The 20,000-nt window shown below is 44.9% G+C and overlaps 1 protein-coding gene across 1 annotated transcript in view; it reads right to left on the bottom strand.

Moving 5' to 3' along the window:
* Positions 1-20,000, bottom strand: part of chd5 (chromodomain helicase DNA binding protein 5) — a gene marked incomplete at both ends in the record, with an annotated part of 114,215 nt that overhangs the window by 53,129 nt on the left and 41,086 nt on the right. Inside the window, 4 exons of the mRNA XM_083661822.1 lie at positions 2,902-3,014; positions 3,127-3,368; positions 6,057-6,175; positions 8,889-9,107. Of these exons, the coding sequence (XP_083517948.1) occupies positions 2,902-3,014; positions 3,127-3,368; positions 6,057-6,175; positions 8,889-9,107 (693 nt within the window). The remainder of the gene's footprint in view (positions 1-2,901; positions 3,015-3,126; positions 3,369-6,056; positions 6,176-8,888; positions 9,108-20,000) is intronic.

The raw sequence follows: 20,000 nt of genomic DNA on the forward strand, positions 1-20,000 counted from the left end.
AGTAACCTCGCGTCACCAGGCTGTGTGTCGAGCGCTATGCTGCCTGCTCTCTCTCTCTCTCTCTCTCTCTCTCACTAGTCCCGAGAGAGAGAGAGAGAGAGAGAGAGAGAGAGCAGGCAGCATAGCGCTCGACACACAGCACACAGAGTGGGAGGGAGACAGACAGACACTGAGCGAGCGCTGTGGGGGCAAAGAACGGACAAAAGGAGGAGGGCGGGTTGCGCGCGTATACAAAGCTTATATAGAGCTTATGACGTCATAAGATTTTGCATTTGGGCACCTCGCGCACCGCTCTCTTCAATGAGGAAGTGGAAATCCAGACCTTGTAGAAAAGTGTCGATTTTAAGGCTTTGGGTTGAAAGTAATGTATCATAATTTCTGAGCCACACAATTACTAACATAAGACCCTAAATAACATAGTTAGAACGTTTTTGTGGATTTTGGTTTCCAGGGACTTTAAGTGCTGCAGTGTGAGTTACTTAAGTAAGTCAGTTAAGAGTTAAGAGTAAGAGTAAGTCAGTTAACTCATTCATGGCCAAAGACGTCTTTGACGTGTTATCAGGAATAGCCCTCAGGGCCAATGACGTGTTTGACGTGTTTTTGTTTTTATTAGTGCAGCGCGTAGTTCAAACACTTCCCCAGCCTGTGACATGTTATCAGGTCCCTAGCCTCAAAGTCAAGCTGACAACACAATATCAAACACATACCGCAGCTGTTGTTTTGAAATGAGCAGGAGCAAAAAACAGAAAACAGAGAAACGCGCTTCCTTGTGCAAAGGAGAAACGCCATTGAAACGCCCCTCGGCGCGCTGCACGAGCTGATCGGCTTGTTGCAGGGCAGCGGACATCGATCGTTCGCGGTAGTCAAACCCGTGACCAACATGATCGATCCTGGTCCCTCGACCCCGTTCCTGTGTCCCAGCCCGAAAGAGACGAGACGGAGTCACAACTGTGTGAGCAGGAGGAGAACAGCAGCCTCGCCACAGAAATGGCTTTCACACAGAGCGAAGCAGCACGGCCACTTTCCTGTCGAGGGCGAGGAAGACTGGATTCCAATGCAACAGGACCCGGATGATCTCGCGCTAAGGAGTGTGTGTGTGTGTGTGTGTGTGTGTGAGAGAGACTACACTGATCTCTGCATTCTATTCTATGATCACACTCACTCACACTGAGTAAACTGTATTGTTGAATGTAAAAAAAAGCACTTCATGTATATATATATATATATATATATATATATATATATATTTTTTGTAATTTGTGTCATAACGAATAATATTTACATGTCTGATGTCAATACAGTTCAAAATAAAAGAATTGAGAGCGAGTTCTGCCTGAGATGGTGTGATTTACAAAAATGCCATTTTCTGCAATTTATCTTCTCAGAGAGACCTTTTTGGTGAAAACAGGGTGTATATAAATGGCTATAAGTAGAGTACAGAACATGCTAAAAGCTCACTTTTTTTTCCTGGTGAACCCAGAGACGTACATCTTCATTTTGAGGTATTGCAAATCACTTTGGTGCTAATAGATAATTTACGTGGGTCTTGAAAGATGACCAACAATTATGAAAATCTTTGGCCTGTGCTAAATATTGGCAGTCCTAAACTGGCCATGAATGAGTTAAGAGTAAGTTAGTGACATGTCCAGTAACACAAGATAACTTAAGTGTAACCCAGGTTATTTTCTGTAGCTACAAATTATAGATGTCCCCTGAATGCCTCACAGTGTCTGCCTTTAGACGCTGTGGGGTGTCACACATGATGAAAGTGGTCCTCATGTGTGAAGATTATCCTGCTGAACACTGGTTCGCGTTTGATTAACTTGCATTGCCCAGAGACCTTATTTGAAGCATCACGGCAAAAACCCATTCAAAAATCCCATAGGCAGAAACAGTGAAGAACCAGGAAGTCCGGGACTTCTGCGTTCCGACTACAAAAATACGTCATCCCTGGGGCTCTCTATTACAGCCACACTGTGGATGGAAGGGGCATAGAGAGCCCCAGGAACGAGTCTGGAAATCATGGATGCTAACACTCCTGGTTCTTCACTGTTTTCGCCTATGGGATTTTTGAATGGGTTTTTGGCGCGATGCTTCTAATAAGGTCTCTGGGTAACGCAAGCTTAATCAAACGCGAACCAGTTTTCAGTAGGATAATCTTCACACATGAGGACCACTTTCATGAGTTTTTAAGCTTTTATGTGCCATTAAAAGGGCGGCTAGCTAGCAAACGGCTAAATTAGACTACACTGTTGAGTCGACGGGGATATTATACGTCAATAACGTCATCACTTAGGACGAACACGGAAATTCTCTTTCCCTCACCTGGTTCAGTCCGGGGTAATCAGTGCACAGCAGCGCACACATCAACAACACTCCAGGTTGAGTGCTGACGTGACGTGGAAGCCTATGCGACACTGTGTGTAGTTTTGGATTAGCTTAGCACAAGCTTTTTACTTCTAGGGCTCGCATTTACTCTTCAAAACTGTGGGGTGTCACACATGATGAAAGTGGTCCTCATGTGTGAAGATTATCCGGCTGAACACTGGTTCGCGTTTGATTAAGCTTGCGTTGCCCAGAGACCTTATTTGAAGCATCGCGGCAAAAACCCATTCAAAAATCCCATAGGCAGAAACAGTGAAGAACCAGGAAGTCCGGGACTTCCGCGTTCCGACTACAAAAATACGTCATCCCTGGGGCTCTCTATTACAGCCACACTGTGGGCGGAAGGGGCATTACACCCACACTGTGGGTGGAAGGGGCATTACAGCCACACTGTGGGTGGAAGGGGCATTACAGCCACACTGTGGGCAGAAGGGGCATTACAGCCACACTGTGGGCAGAAGGGGCATTACAGCCACACTGTGGGTGACAACAAAGACGTTACAGCACAACACATACCGAGGACGCTTTCTTCTTTTTCCCACTTTGGGCCGACTTTGACTTGGTCTTCTTCGCCTTGGCTTTCTTCTTGACGTCTTTCACGCTCTTGCTCCTCTTTCGTACCCCGGGCCCTGAGACACACAGAGAGGAAGGACCACAGTCACGTTCATGGAGTGCCCCTCCTCTTACCACTGATCTCTCACAGCATCCTGCTCTCTCACACGCTTCACCACTCCTTCTTACCCTTCCCCTCTTTGGTTTTGGCTTTTCTGATTGGCCCCGGCTGACAGCTGGGCTGGCTGCTGCTGACAGTGATTGGCTGTGCCACGGTCACCGTCTCCACAGCGGCGGCCACAGCGGCAGCCACAGCGGTGGCAGATGCGCCTTTGAAGGGGTTGTTGGCACTGAACTCTCTCCACTTGGCCCCTAACACTGTCATCATCTTTGACATGGGAATCTTCGGGTTCTTCTTGGCAATGAGAGGCCTGCGTAAAAACCAGTGGGGGGGAGAAGAGAGCAACAAGGGAAGGGTTATTATGTCACACTCCCGTTCCCGTCCATGTAATTTATACCTCCCTCCCTCCGCGCCAGAGGAGCAGCGAGCCGTGTCGTGATTTGCAGACACCCCGCTGCCCCCCGTAAGTTGTGTTCGTCCCCGAGTCGCCTCGCTGTGGTCTGTATCTCATGTCTGTGATTTGTCAGGCAACAGCTTGAGGTTTGGCCTGTGAGAGATAGTACAAGATACTACCAACAAGAACAATGCGTACGATTTGGAGAATAACCGATGCGATGAGGAAGAGGATGAATTCCTTAATTAATTATTCATTACACATGCATCTATTTTGGTTTGGGCCAGTTGTTGCATCTTTTTGGCAGCAGCAGCTGGCAAACTGGTTCTCTGAACAAGCTATCGTTTTGTTTTTTGTTTCTGCACTCAATATCAAAAATATCAAAATATGTTACTGAATAACAAATCTCAGAGTCTATCAGTCTGATGACTAATAAGACTCTGAGACAGACGGACAATATTTCGTCAGACTGATAGACTCTAAGGCCATGTTCAGACTAGGAGGCCAAATCTGATTTGTGAACTTTAGTGACCTATTAATGATTCTATCCGGATTGGTTTTATGAGTCTGGACGCTCCAAGTCTGATTTGTGTCACTTGTCCCAAACCACATATGGAGGTCTGGACACACATATCCGACTTGAAAATCAGATTTGTGGCAGTGCGGACACACTCCCAAATCAGATTTGGGAAACCAATCAAGATAATGATGATTAATGGCCATTCAAGGAACTGCAGTTTTTGGTACTTCCGCATTGGAAGTCAGCAAATCAGATTTGCCTGTAATGTGAACATGGCCTAAGTGCCTAGATTGATCGAATACTGTTGTGCTGCTTGGCAAAGTTGATATATCTGATACTCCAAAACTAGCTTTGAAGTCCTTCATATTATTTCTCAAACATTATTATTTGCAGGAAAGGATAATTATGAAAGATAGCCCAAAAGGCGCTGGCATAAATAAATGGGGGATCCTGACATGACATGAACTGTGATGTTGACATCGCATCACAACTTACTATTTTCTCCCACATCCACCCTAGATTCTGGATGAAATATTTGAATTGGTGAATTGATTGTAATATGCTGTTGTAATATATATATATATATATATATATATATATATATATATATATATATATATATATATAAACAAAACAAACAAACAAAAAGCAGCATGGTTATTATGTCACACTCCATTCCTGTTGATGTAATGTATACCTCCCTCAGCACCAGAGGAGCAGCGAGCCGGGTCGTGATTTGCAGACACCCCGCTGCCCCGTAAGTTGTGCTCCTCCCCGCGTCGCCTCGCCTCTGTGTGTGTGTGTATGTGTGTGTGTGTGTGTGTGTGTGTGTGTGTACGTGTGTGTGTGTATGTGTGTGTATGTGTGTGTGTCATGTTTGTGATTTGTCAGGCAACAGCTTGAGGTTTGGCCTGTGAAAGATAGTGGGTCAGAGCACTAAGTCCCAGTGCCGCTGGGCTGTCACAGGCATCCAGTAAGCAGCTGACTACCCACAGGGGGCACCACAGGAGCTCATGCTCCACTTTGTCAGAGCAGAGGCTTAGCCCAGCCAGACAGCCTCAGGTGAGACACACTCTTTATACACACAGCCCAGGTGAGACACACTCTTTATACACACAGCCCAGGTGAGACACACTCTTTATACACACAGCCCAGGTGAGACACACTCTTTATACACACAGCCCAGGTGAGATTAAAACACGATTTCAGACGGCAGCCCGTCTTTATTGTCACACGAACACACTACAACACATGCATGCGGCCACAACACACACTCATGCTGACGGTGGCCGGTGAAATATGTCCTCTGCATTTGACCCATCCAGGCTTGTCCTTTCCTCCAGGGGGCAGGCCAGGAGCAGTGGTCGCTTTTCTTTCCAGCGCCCGGGGACCTTCATTGGACCATCATTGGACCAACTTCAGATGTTGTCGTCACTGGTCGGATGACGATCTTCTGCATGTTTTTAGTGGGGGGTTATGTACGGAGGAACCCCCTGGGGGGTACGGGGAGAACATGCAAACTCCACACAGAAAGGCCAATTTCGACGAGATAGCCCACCTGGGCAGTAGGCACTGAAGATATGGGGGGGTCACAACTCCAGCGCCCACAGCGTCCCAGGTGAGAATCGAACCCAGGACCTTCGAGCTGTGAGGCGACAGCGCTTACCACTGCACCACCGTACCCCCGTACCCACCGTAGACACACTCTTTATACACACAGCCCAGGTGAGACACACTCTCTATACACACAGCCCACACTCAGGTGAGACACACTCTCTATACACACAGCCCACACTCAGGTGAGACACACTCTTTATACACACAGCCCAGCTTTCTAGCTCAAACTAAAAGTGCAGAGTTTGCTCGCCGCACCGCGCTATAGTTTCAGTGTGGAGTTTTGTTGTTGTTGACAGCCTGTCAGTGAGGAACTCTGCCAATCCCAGTAGAGGCAGAGCAGTGTAACATAGCATGGTAACATGGTAACATGGTAACATGGTGACATAGTAACATGGTAACATAGTAACATGGTAACATGGTGACATAGTAACATAGCATGCTAATCCAGGTAGGCAATGGATACTTGCCTGAGGAATTGGCTGAACGCCTTGTAGTTGGTGATGGTTTTATAGTCCTCCTCGGTGAAGCCGTACTGAACATCTTCTAGACCCCACTCCTGCATTAACTGGCTGGAGGACTTGGGTTCCTGAGGTGATACAGATCAAAGCATACATCACTTAGAAATGAATTGACACACACAAACGAGAGAGAGAGAGGGGTGAGCCGTTTAAAATGACACTGACGCTAAGCTATTTATGATCAATTGTATTTATTTTTATGTCATATAATAAAAGGACAGTCAGAACACTTCTGATAATATAGAAACATAGACATTACACCTGCCATGAAATACACCGTACATTACTTCTTCAACTAGGTGAAGGTATGCAATATTCAAGATACAGTATGGTCACCACAGCATCAAAAATACTGTAAGAATAAAACAAAATTATTAGTGAAGGCGAGATTAACTCATTCACTGCCAACAACGTATGAACACGTTTTCAGAATCCAGCTGTTCCCTGCCAACAACGTGTTTACACGTTTTTGGCATCGATTTTTTTTTTTTGACGGTGGGTTGTGCATCTAAGCCTTTTACATCTCTTATATAATTATTGGAGCCACCGAACGTTTACAACCCATTCCACCGACCCACTAAGTGGCAACAGTGCTCTCCTTGCTAGAGGAAGGAAAGCATTTTTTTAACTTGTCAAGCCATTCTCAGCCCAGCCATTCTCCTTTTCGCGCTGATTGCTGGCGATGCGGGATTGCAAATTTACATAATAGATTCAGCCGATCTACTATGATCGGGTGATAGATTACAGGTGGACGAACACACTTTGAAACACGCAGCATAAATATGACCAGAATCGCAAAAGCTTCTCTCAACCAAAACTCCAAACGAGTGAGTCCATCCCGACTTCCTCAAACAGCGGCTGTGCAGACAGGCACAGGAGAGCAGCAAAGCACTGACTGGTGACAAGCTTGTCCGCCCACGGAGGGCGGAGTTGAAGCAACTCGAGAGGGAGGGAGAGAGAGAGAGAGAGAGAGAGAGAGAGAGAGAGAGAGGGAGGGAGAGCGAGAGGGAGGGAGAGAGAGAGAGAGAGCGAGAGGGGGAGGGAGAGAGAGAGAGAGAGAGCCAAAAATGAATGGTTAAAGTGACAGTTCCATCCAATTTCACAAAAAGCCGTTTATCTCTGAATATTCTTTTTCACGCTAAAACCATGCTGTATTCAACTGCTAATGCTTACATAACTACTAACTCTACAAACTAACTCTTTTAGACAGAGAAAGTACACATTCTATTAGTACTTTTGAGATATTGTATGTTCACAAACTCCAAGCTGAAACGAATCCTCGGCTCTTATAAAATGAGCCATAATCCTCAAAAAACGGCTTGGCAGAAGCTATCTACAGCAAAAAAAAACGTCTGGCAGTCAATGTGTTAAACGGAAGGAATATCCCATGTTAAAATAAAAGATACCTCAAATATTTATGTTCTGATTGACCCCACCCACCCACCCACCACCGACACCCAACCAATTTTCCAGAAATCCATTACCTTTGGACATTCCCATATCCTATGGATATATGTCCCTGGATTACCATAAGGACAAAATGAGCAATTGGGAGACTGAAGTATTTTCATTTGGTGGAGTTTCCTCGGAGAATGATAGAATCTATGTATAAGCTTATAATGGATGAATTGGTGATGGAAATTCCTTGATGAAAAACTGTTGTTTGACCATACTAACTGCCAATTAATATCTAATATGGTGATAGATCTTGTATCCACAAAGTATTTAAGGAGAGAGCTGATTGACTGACTGATGCTAAGTTATGATGTGTTAGCGCTGTGCTGATAAGCCATGGAAATTGGTTGCTCATCCAAAACAGAACATACAATTTTGGGCTTGGTGTGTTTCGACCAAGGGGGAGAGTTCTGGTTGAGGCCAATGCGGAAGTACCAAAAACTGCAGTTCCTCGAATGGCCACTTGAGGCTGGTTCCAAAAGAAACCCCATTCACCCCCATATTAAAATGCCCGACTTTACAGCAGAAATAAACACGTTTACAGCCTGGTTGAAAAAAAAACGTTTTGGTCTCCATAGCTAATTTCGCTTTTTTGTGTGGAAACAATAAACAGTACAGATTTATACAAAACAAACTTATACAAGACATACAAAAACCGAGACAGGGCCAAATATGGCTACTGTTACATGATCACGCCCAGTCATATTCTCAATATTCAATTCTGGCTGTTATTCTCTGGTGTCTATAGGGGTTGACTGGCATTATGATCAGTTAACATGTGAACAGGAACAATGAATCAGGCTTCATTTGCTTCATGGCTTTAACTGACGTGGCCTCCAGAAGCCTCCCGACACTGGGCGAGCTCCGTCGGTCGGATGCGTGAGGAATCCAAGATACTCCTCACACGGTCACAGGGTCCCATAAAGACGGGCCAGGACAAAAGTGACAAAGCAATGCAAAACGAGACATAGACTAGTTATAAACCACAATCTTCAGTGTGAATCCGACTGAGCTGCAGCGTGCATGAGCGGCAGCCATCTTAACCACAGGTACGGCAGCCCCGTGGGACAAAAAGGCGCTGTTTCCCTGATACATAAGCAAACCAGCACATCAAAGGATAAATCAGCCATAGCAAAAAGAAGTGAATATGATCACATCTACATGTGAAGGGCTGTAACATGACAAATACATCACCTCTAACCTCTGACCTCTGGCTCAAAGAAACAAGATGGCAGCGGCCAAAATGGCAAATGACGTCACACTCACGACATCGATGTGGTTTCACCTCATGGTCAAAGTGATCTTCTGACCTAGATTCAAACTTACTTTCATGTTGCTGTCGTCATCGTCGTCATCCTCCTCCTCCTCCTCTCTCTTCTTCTTCTTGGGTTTCTTTTCTTTCTTCTCCCTGGGTTTCTTCTTCTTCTTCTTGGTGGGGCCGTACGTGCTGCTCTCGCTCCCCGAGCCCAGCAGCTCTGGACGCCCGCGCTCCTCCTCCACCTCTGACGCCTCCAGCTCACTGTCAACCACAGCCTGGATCCCACCAACCTGAAAGACACACACACACACACACACACACACACACACACGCGCATGCACGCACACGCACACACACACACACACACACACACACACACACACACACACACACACACACACACACACACACACACACACACATATAATAATTTAGCCAATTGTAACAATTATGTAACATACCAAATAAAAGCAAACGGCAATGTCTAAGAATGCAACGCCGTAACTGGCTCATTAATTCTCGCATTCCAGGGAATTACGTTAACGTCTGCAGGTCTTATAGACGTAAGTGACTCGAGCTGCGCTCGGAGGACAGAAAACCTTCTGAAGCTTTCTTTGTTGGAGTCCAGGTATGTTTTACAAAAAAGTGCTCGTCATTGTCGACGATAACGTTATCTGACCTGGCTAACAGTGGATACTCCACTTGCTTGCTGTGTACCGAGCTCAAAGTAGTAGGCTACGTTCTTTGTTTTACCGCCTGCACTGTCCGCTACAAAAACAACTTTCTTCCTTTGACGTTCTTTTGTATTTGGTGCCGTGACCAGCGGAAGTGTTAACACAACCCGGAAGAATTTGGCTCCACCCCCGCGTCTGAACATAACACCCCCGCGTCTGAACATAACACCCCCGCGTCTGAACATAACACCGCCACGTCTGAACATAACACCCCCGCGTCTGAACAAAACACCGCCGCGTCTGAACATAACACCCCCGCGTCTGAACATAACACCCCCACGTCTGAACATGACACCCCCGCGTCTGAACATAACACCGCCGCGTCTGAACATAACACCCCCGCGTCTGAACATAACACCCCCACGTCTGAACATGACACCCCCGCGTCTGAACATAACACCCCCACGTCTGAACATAACACCCCCGCGTCTGAACATAACACCCCCACGTCTGAACATAACACCCCCGCGTCTGAACATAACACCCCCGCGTCTGAACATGACACCCCGCGTCTGAACATAAGGTGAATAGAGCTCAACAGGCCAACCCAGAAGTCCTGCACTTGGTTCCCTGGTCTCAAAAGTCAAAGGGATTTTGGTTAAACTAGGTGATTTTTTTGCGCTCCGTTTGTTTTCCCCTGCAGTCGCGTGCAGTAGAGATCAGAACACAACGACCACACGGACGGTAGCCAGCTGGTTTTGTCTGTTTGATGTTGTTCACTGTCAACATGAAAGCCAGATTATTGCCAATTCTGGCAGCAGCCGAGGTTGAAAATCCCTCGGGAGGAGAAAAGGTAGGAGGAGTGAAAAAGACGATCAGGGCGCTTTTCCTCTAATGTTCAACTTTTTGCAGCTTTAAAACGCCCACAGCGCTCCTCCAAAAACAACAGACGCCACCAGCGCTGAAACACCAGGTGCGTTCATTAAAAGAGGAGCACGTTAGCGCGTCCTTAGATAGAGAATGAATTGCAGAAAGACGCTGGCAGCTCCAAAAACGCTTTTGGTCTGAATGTCCCCTAAGGCTGCAGCTAGATTCAAAGTCTGAATCTAACCATTGGCACAACAAAGGAAATGTGTCTCCAGTTAGAGGTCTCTTCAAAGGCACAATTTCAAATCTAGTGATGAGAGGCCAAAGGGGAAATAATTAAAATATGAAACTCAAAGATACGGCACATAAGCATGGCATTAATATTGCCAGGGTTAAGGATCAGGGCTCCCACGGAGGCCACCCACGCTAAAAACATATGCTGTCGCTGCACTGTAAAAACGTATGTTGTCGCTGCACTGTAAAAACGTATGCTGTTGCTGCACTGTAAAAACGTATGCTGTCGCTGCAATGCAAAAACGTATGCTGTCGCTGCACTGTAAAAAGGTATGCTGTCTCTGCACTGTAAAAACGTATGCTGTCTCTGCATTGTAAAAATGTATGCTGTCACTGCACTGCAAAAATGTATGCTGTCACTGCACTGTAAAAATGTATGTTGTCACTGCACTGTAAAAACATGCTGTCTCTGCACTGTAAAAACATATGCTGTCACTGGACTGTAAAAACGTATGCTGTCTCTGCACTGTAAAAATGTATGCTGTCACTGCACTGTAAAAATGTATGTTGTCACTGCACTGTTAAAACATGCTGTCTCTGCACTGTAAAAACGTATGCTGTCACTGCACTGTAAAAATGTATGCTGTCGCTGCACTGTAAAAACGTATGCTGTCGCTGCACTGTAAAAACGTATGTTGTCGCTGCACTGTAAAAACATGCTGTCCCTGCACTGTAAAAACGTATGCTGTCGCTGCACTGTAAAAACGTATGCTGTCACTGCACTGTAAAAACATGCTGTCCCTGCACTGTAAAAACGTATGCTGTCGCTGCACTGTAAAAACGTATGCTGTCGCTGCACTGTAAAAACGTATGCTGTCGCTGCACTGTAAAAACGTATGTTGTTGCTGCACTGTAAAAAGGTATGCTGTCGCTGCACTGTAAAAACGTATGTTGTCGCTGCACTGTAAAAACGTATGCTGTCGCTGCACTGTAAAAACGTATGCTGTCGCTGCACTGTAAAAACGTATGCTGACGCTGCACTGTAAAAACGTATGCTGTCGCTGCACTGTAAAAACGTATGTTGTCGCTGCACTGTAAAAAGGTATGCTGTCGCTGCACTGTAAAAACATGCTGTCACTGCACTGTAAAAACGTATGCTGTCGCTGCACTGTAAAAATGTATGCTGTCGCTGCACTGTAAAAACGTATGCTGTCGCTGCACTGTAAAAACGTATGTTGTTGCTGCACTGTAAAAACGTATGCTGTCGCTGCACTGTAAAAACATATGCTGTCGCTGCACTGTAAAAACATATGTTGTTGCTGCACTGTAAAAACGTATGCTGTCACTGCACTGTAAAAACGTATGCTGTCGCTGCACTGTAAAAACGTATGTTGTTGCTGCACTGTAAAAACGTATGCTGTCGCTGCACTGTAAAAACATATGCTGTCGCTGCACTGTAAAAACGTATGTTGTTGCTGCACTGTAAAAACGTATGCTGTCACTGCACTGTAAAAACGTATGCTGTCGCTGCACTGTAAAAACGTATGCTGTCGCTGCACTGTAAAAATGTATGCTGTCACTGCACTGTAAAAACGTATGCTGTCGCTGCACTGTAAAAACGTATGCTGTCGCTGCACTGTAAAAACGTATGCTGAGGCTGCACTGTAAAAACATATGCTGTCGCTGCACTGTAAAAACGTATGTTGTCGCCTCACTGTAAAAACGTATGTTGTCGCTGCACTGTAAAAACATATGCTGTCGCTGCACTGTAAAAACATGCTGTCCCTGCACTGTAAAAACATATGCTGTCACTGCACTGTAAAAACGTATGCTGTCGCTGCACTGTAAAAAGGTATGCTGTCGCTGCACTGTAAAAACGTATGCTGTCACTGCACTGTAAAAACGTATGCTGACGCTGCACTGTAAAAACATATGCTGTCGCTGCACTGTAAAAACGTATGCTGTCGCTGCACTGTAAAAACGTATGCTGTCGCTGCACTGTAAAAACGTATGCTGTCGCTGCACTGTAAAAACGTATGTTGTCGCTGCACTGTAAAAAGGTATGCTGTCGCTGCACTGTAAAAACGTATGCTGTCGCTGCAATGCAAAAACGTATGCTGTCGCTGCACTGTAAAAAGGTATGCTGTCGCTGCACTGTAAAAACGTATGCTGTCACTGCACTGTAAAAATGTATGTTGTCACTGCACTGTAAAAACGTATGTTGTCTCTGCACTGTAAAAACGTATGTTGTCGCTGCACTGTAAAAACGTATGTTGTCGCTGCACTGTAAAAATGTATGTTGTCACTGCACTGTAAAAACGTATGTTGTCTCTGCACTGTAAAAACGTATGTTGTCGCTGCACTGTAAAAACGTATGTTGTCGCTGCACTGTAAAAACGTATGTTGTCGCTGCACTGTAAAAACGTATGTTGTCTCTGCACTGTAAAAACGTATGTTGTCGCTGCACTGTAAAAACGTATGTTGTCTCTGCACTGTAAAAACGTATGTTGTCGCTGCACTGTAAAAACGTATGTTGTCGCTGCACTGTAAAAATGTATGTTGTCACTGCACTGTAAAAACGTATGTTGCCTCTGCACTGTAAAAACGTATGTTGTCGCTGCACTGTAAAAACGTATGTTGTCGCTGCACTGTAAAAACGTATGTTGTCGCTGCACTGTAAAAACGTATGTTGTCGCTGCACTGTAAAAACGTATGTTGTCTCTGCACTGTAAAAACGTATGTTGTCGCTGCACTGTAAAAACGTATGTTGTCTCTGCACTGTAAAAATGTATGTTGTCGCTGCACTGTAAAAACGGCTGCACTGTAAAAACGTATGTTGTCGCTGCACTGTAAAAACGTATGTTGTCTCTGCACTGTAAAAACGTATGTTGTCGCTGCACTGTAAAAACGTATGTTGTCTCTGCACTGTAAAAACGTATGTTGTCGCTGCACTGTAAAAACGTATGTTGTCGCTGCACTGTAAAAATGTATGTTGTCACTGCACTGTAAAAACGTATGTTGTCTCTGCACTGTAAAAACGTATGTTGTCGCTGCACTGTAAAAACGTATGTTGTCGCTGCACTGTAAAAACGTATGTTGTCGCTGCACTGTAAAAACGTATGTTGTCGCTGCACTGTAAAAACGTATGTTGTCCTCTGCACTGTAAAAACGTATGTTGTCGCTGCACTGTAAAAACGTATGTTGTCGCTGCACTGTAAAAACGTATGTTGTCTCTGCACTGTAAAAACGTATGTTGTCGCTTGCACTGTAAAAACGTATGTTGTCGCTGCACTGTAAAAATGTATGTTGTCACTGCACTGTAAAAACGTATGTTGTCTCTGCACTGTAAAAACGTATGTTGTCGCTGCACTGTAAAAACGTATGTTGTCGCTGCACTGTAAAAACGTATGTTGTCGCTGCACTGTAAAAACGTATGTTGTCGCTGCACTGTAAAAACGTATGTTGTCTCTGCACTGTAAAAACCTATGTTGTCGCTGCACTGTAAAAACGTATGTTGTCTCTGCACTGTAAAAACGTATGTTGTCGCTGCACTGTAAAACGTATGTTGTCGCTGCACTGTAAAAACGTATGTTGTCGCTGCACTGTAAAAACGTATGTTGTCGCTGCACTGTAAAAACCTATGTTGTCGCTGCACTGTAAAAACGTATGTTGTCGCTGCACTGTAAAAACGTATGTTGTCGCTGCACTGTAAAAACGTATGTTGTCGCTGCACTGTAAAAACGTATGTTGTCGCTGCACTGTAAAAACGTATGTTGTCGCTGCACTGTAAAAACCTATGTTGTCGCTGCACTGTAAAAACGTATGTTGTCGCTGCACTGTAAAAACTATGTTGTCGCTGCACTGTAAAAACCTATGTTGTCGCTGCACTGTAAAAACCTATGTTGTCGCTGCACTGTAAAAACGTATGTTGTCGCTGCACTGTAAAAACGTATGTTGTCGCTGCACTGTAAAAACCTATGTTGTCGCTGCACTGTAAAAACGTATGTTGTCGCTGCACTGTAAAAACGTATGTTGTCGCTGCACTGTAAAAACCTATGTTTGGTACGTTTTGTTGTCGCTGTTTGTGTACGTTTGTTGTCGCGTGTGTGTCTGTGGTGTGTGTGTTTCTTGTGGTGTTTGCACTGTAAAAACGTATGTTGTCGCTGCACTGTAAAAACCTATGTTGTCGCTGCACTGTAAAAACGTATGTTGTCGCTGCACTGTAAAAACGTATGTTGTCGCTGCACTGTAATAACCTATGCTGTCGCTGCACTGTAAGGCACATTGGATAAAAGCTGCCATCCAATGACATACTGTATGCATATATATTAGAATACATCATTCCACAGCATTGATCGTAACGGATTTGGAAAAAGAATAAAACAGATTTCATATGGCTACATGATCATTCGTATAACCGTAACTCTAAGTCAAGAGAGTCAGAGGCACGTTCACCTGTACACGTGCTTCCACAACAAACCCAACCAAGACACAATACACCTGGAGCTGTTCAGCCAATCACAGCCTCCGACAGACTGTTTAATATGAGACATCTGGAAAGCTGTATGGATTAACACTCGACAGGTGCTGTTTGTGTCATCAACAGCTGCTGCATTTGTGGGATGCAATTTTTGACTATTTGTGTAAGTGTTGTTGATTGAGGGGTTAACATCTTGAGTAAGAATGAAATGCTGGTACCTATAATGAGGATGAAGTTACCAATGAGTAAGACACAATAAAATAAAAAATAAAAAAATAAAGTAAAAAAATAAATAAAAGGACAAGTTTTGTCTTTAGGAGGCCAGTGAGGGTATTTTAGTTGGGGATACACTGTTAGCCTAAGTGTGGGTTGACATGACCATCCTGATCTAGCCTGCTGCTTAGCAGACAGCTGTGTGGCCTGGCCTGCTCGCTGCCTGCCTGTTGCACAGGCCTGTGTGGCTGATGGAGAGGGCGTGCAGGCGTGTGTGTGTGTGTGTGTGTGTGTGTGTGTGTGTGTGTGTGTGTGTGTGTGCGTGCGCGTGCTTGTGTGTGTGTGTGTGTGTGCATGTGTGTGTGTGTGGTGCACGCGTGCAGGCGTTGTGCTCTGCAGCGCAGTGGAAAGGCTCACGTTGCCGCAGCGCCCGCCAACCCTACCGGCAGCCTGGCTGTGTTGCCATGGCGACCAATTCGAGCAGTGTCTGGCTCTCTCTCTCTCTCTCTCTCTCTCTCTCTCTCTCTCTCACTCTCTCTCACCCTCATATCTCCCTGCCATTATGTTCTCTCTCACTCTGTCTCTCTCTCTAACAGCCCCCCCCTTTCCTTTTCTGTCTCACTCTTTCTTTCTACCCTGCCACTCTCTCAACGCCCCCCCCCCCCCCCCCCAGCCCCACCCCCACTCACTAACGGTGGCAGCCAATGGAACGGCGCCATCCAATCAGACACGTTTGCATAACGAGCTTGTTATGCAGAGGCCTGTGGTTGCAGAGCCTGTGCGCTCCAGCACCCGTCTAGACAAATCTCATTTATGCATAAGAAGAAGGGAAGAGAGAGGAGAGACTGAGAGAGAGAGAGAGAGAGAGACTGAGAGAGAGAGAGAGAGAGAGAGAGACTGAGAGAGGGAGAGAGAGAGAGAGAGACTGAGAGAGACTGAGAGAGAGAGAGAGAGAGAGAGACTGAGAGAGACTGAGAGAGAGAGAGAGAGAGAGAGACTGAGAGAGGGGAGAGAGAGAGAGAGAGAGAGAGAGAGAAGGAGAGACTGAGAGAGAGAGGGAGAGACAGAGAGAGGGAGAGAGAGAGAGAGAGACTGAGAGAGGGAGAGAGAGAGAGAGAGAGAGAGAGAGAGAGGGAGAGAGAGAGACTGAGAGAGGGAGAGAGAGAGAGAGAGAGAGAGAGAGAGAGCCTGAGAGAGAGAGAGAGAGAGAGGAGGGAAGAGAGAGAGAGAGAGAGAGACTGAGAGAGGGAGAGAGAGAGAGAGGGAGAGGAGAGAGAGAGAGAGAGAGAGAGAGGGAGAGGGAGAGAGAGGGAGAGGACTGAGAGAGACTGAGAGGGAGAGAGAGAGAGGGAGAGCCTGAGAGAGAGAGAGAGAGGGAGAGAGAGAGAGAGAGAGAGAGAGAGGGAGAGACTGAGAGAGAGAGGGAGAGAGAGAGAGAGGGAGAGAGAGAGAGAGAGACTGAGAGAGGGAGATAGAGAGAGAGGGAGAGCCTGAGAGAGAGAGAGACTGAGAGAGAGAGAGAGGGAGAGAGAGAGAGAGAGAGGGAGAGACTGAGAGAGAGAGAGACTGAGAGAGAGAGAGAGAGAGAGAGGGAGAGAGAGAGAGAGACTGAGAGAGAGAGAGACTGAGAGAGAGAGAGGGAGAGAGAGGAAGAGCCTGAGAGAGAGAGGGAGAGAGAGAGAGGGAGAGCCTGAGAGAGAGAGAGAGGAGAGGGAGAGACTGAGAGAGAGAGAGACTGAGAGGAGAGAGAGAGAGAGAGAGAGGGGGAGAGAGAGAGAGAGAGAGGGAGAGACTGAGAGAGAGAGAGACTGAGAGAGAGAGAGAGAGAGAGAGAGGGGGAGAGAGAGAGAGAGAGAAAGTGGAAGGGGGAGATGGAGAGGGGTGTATGGAGATGGGAGTGGGGGTGGAGGAGGGGAAGGCAGAGAAGCAGAACCACTGTTAATCCAGAGAGCAGCAAAGCCAAGGTGGTGCTGTCCAACAAGCCGTATGCGGCCCAGAGTTCAGTGTTACACACACACACAGCACAGTGTCACACACACACACTCAACACACACACACACACACACACACACACACACACACACACACACACACACACACACACACACACACACACACACACACACACACACACACACACACACACACACACAGCACACGAGCACAAAGCACAGTGTTACACACACACACAGCACATGAGCACAAAGCACAGTGTTACACACACAGCACACAAGCACAAAGCACTAGGGTTTCATATTTTTCCAGAAAATTAGGCATAGCGGGAAACGGGAAATGAAGATTTTTTTTTTTTTTTTTTTTTTTATAAATCTATGGGTTGCTAATTTGATGCTGTAGTGTCTTATTTGCTGATATCAATAATTATTCTCATTCTTATTATAGGATTAAAGAAAAAGAATGAATTTATGTTAACAAATATTATAATTTAAGATAAAAACTTCATATGAAATGCCGTGTTTGTTGCATGTGATCGTCTGCTCATAAGAACAGCCTCATCATGGAAATGTTATTTGACAATAAATAAATGGAATTCGTTAAAGCAAGTTATTTTGTGTGTTTCAATTAAGCTGAGATGGATTCCATATTCTGATAGCATTCAGCAGCCTTTCTATAATAGCCAAACAATTTAATTTACTTTCCAAGTGACATTCATTGTTCAAGTGCAATTGAATTCGTACAGCACTCAATAAAGGTCATATCACAGGAGCCATTTTTATTGATTTTCGTAAAGCCTTTGATACAGTGAACCACCAGATCCTCCTGAATAAACTTAGCTCATTTCAACTTTCCTCCTCTGTGATAATGATGATCTCATCATATCTATCAAATAGGTCCCAAGTGGTTAAAATTGGTCATGTGAAATCCCCCCCTATATCATGTGATATGGGAGTCCCCCAAGGTAGCATTTTTGGTCCTTTACTTTTTCTTTTATATATTAATGATCTTCCTAAGGTTTGTAAATTTTCAAATTGTTTATTATATGCCGATGACACTGTTATCTTTTTTTCTGATCCAAACCCTAATGTCATAAATACAAAACTATCTTCTGATCTTCACCTTCTCCATGACTGGATGAAATCAAATCACCTAACTGTTAACGTCAAGAAAACTGAATGCATGTACTTTTGTTCTCCTAGAAAATCTATATCTATGTCTGACCCCATACACTTTGCAAATCACCCATTAACCATAACAGACACCTATAAATACCTCGGAGTAACACTTGATACTCACCTCACCTACAAACATCACATCAATAACCTAGTCAAAAAGGCAAATCAGAAACTATTTGTTTACAGTAAGATTAGACCATTTCTCACTGTCACTGTTTCAAATACATACCTACATGCAATTTTTCTTTCAACAATATCCTACTGTCTTCCAATCTGGTCACTTACAACAAAGGAAACCATAGAACCCGTAGCAAGACTCTACAACAGAGCATATAAAATTCATGGTAACTTTCCACCTTGGACTCACCACTGTACTGCACTCTCACACTCCTCTGCTCCAACTTTTCAGAACTATACAAAAAGTCTAGCCATTAAGTTTTATTTTATGCTAAGAAACTACTCCTCTCCAACACTTACAGCTCTACTCCCAAGACACAACACAAGACAAGAACGCATCACTAGATCAATCTCACATGCACTTATACCAGTACCGGCATACAAAAATAACTATGGACTAAGATCATTCTTCCACACATACACCAAAATTTGGAACGAGATCCCATTTCACACCAGAGAAATAACCTCTATCTCACATTTCAAAAAAGCTTACAAACAGTTGATGCTAGAAAACACCTGTATTCACTGATCCGATTCACCCATAGGTTTTAATCTCTGTTGGTGTTGTCTTCGTAATGATGAATGAATGAATGTCTGTAAATATAATTGTTCTTGTCAGGTCTATACTACTGTATGTAGTGAAATTGAACATGTTCTTGTATAAATATTTTTTGTTTAATGTACTGCAGAACAGGAACCTGCTGAAAACCAGTTTGTAACTGAGTCAGGCCAGTTAAATGTACATGTGAAATGTCATTTTTTATCCTTTCCTGTATAAATAAAGTGAACTGAACTGAACTGAACTGAATCAATAAACTAGTGTAAACAATCACGGCCAGCGCCGCTTGTGCAAAATTCACGGCTTTAAGAATCCGTCATATGCTGCCATTTCTGACAGTATTTCGCCCACGAGGCTTTTGGTGACTTTAAGTATGCTTCACTTGCGGGGTTTCTAGAGTTTTATGTTGCTGCGACTCCAAATGTCGCAGCAACCCGCTTGTTGATCGTCCTCCACATCTTATCACTCGCTCACAGAGGTTACATGTGGCATCCTCGTTGTTTTGGTTGTTTGTAAAGTATCTCCACACAAAACTACTGGCAGGCGTGGCAGCAGAAGACATCGTGGTGGAATCCATCAGCGTGGTGAGCGTGGTGCATTGTTGAGAGATGCTCTCAGTGTGTGACTCACTCAACAGGTTGGTGTGGGCTGTGTGGACGAATTACCGTATTAACTGCAGTAATGGTCATTACGCAATTTTATTTAGGCTACAATAGGCTGTACAGCTATTTTCTTAAATTCATTTTTTCCCGTTTCCCGCTATTGTATTTCCCGGGAAACGAGAAATGGTCCAGTCGGCATTTCCCGGGAATCCCGTTTCCCGGGATTAAACCCTACAAAGCACA

The sequence above is a fragment of the Poromitra crassiceps genome (genome assembly GCF_964638095.1).
Source record: "Poromitra crassiceps genome assembly, chromosome: 27".
NCBI classification, from domain to species: domain Eukaryota; kingdom Metazoa; phylum Chordata; class Actinopteri; order Beryciformes; family Melamphaidae; genus Poromitra; species Poromitra crassiceps.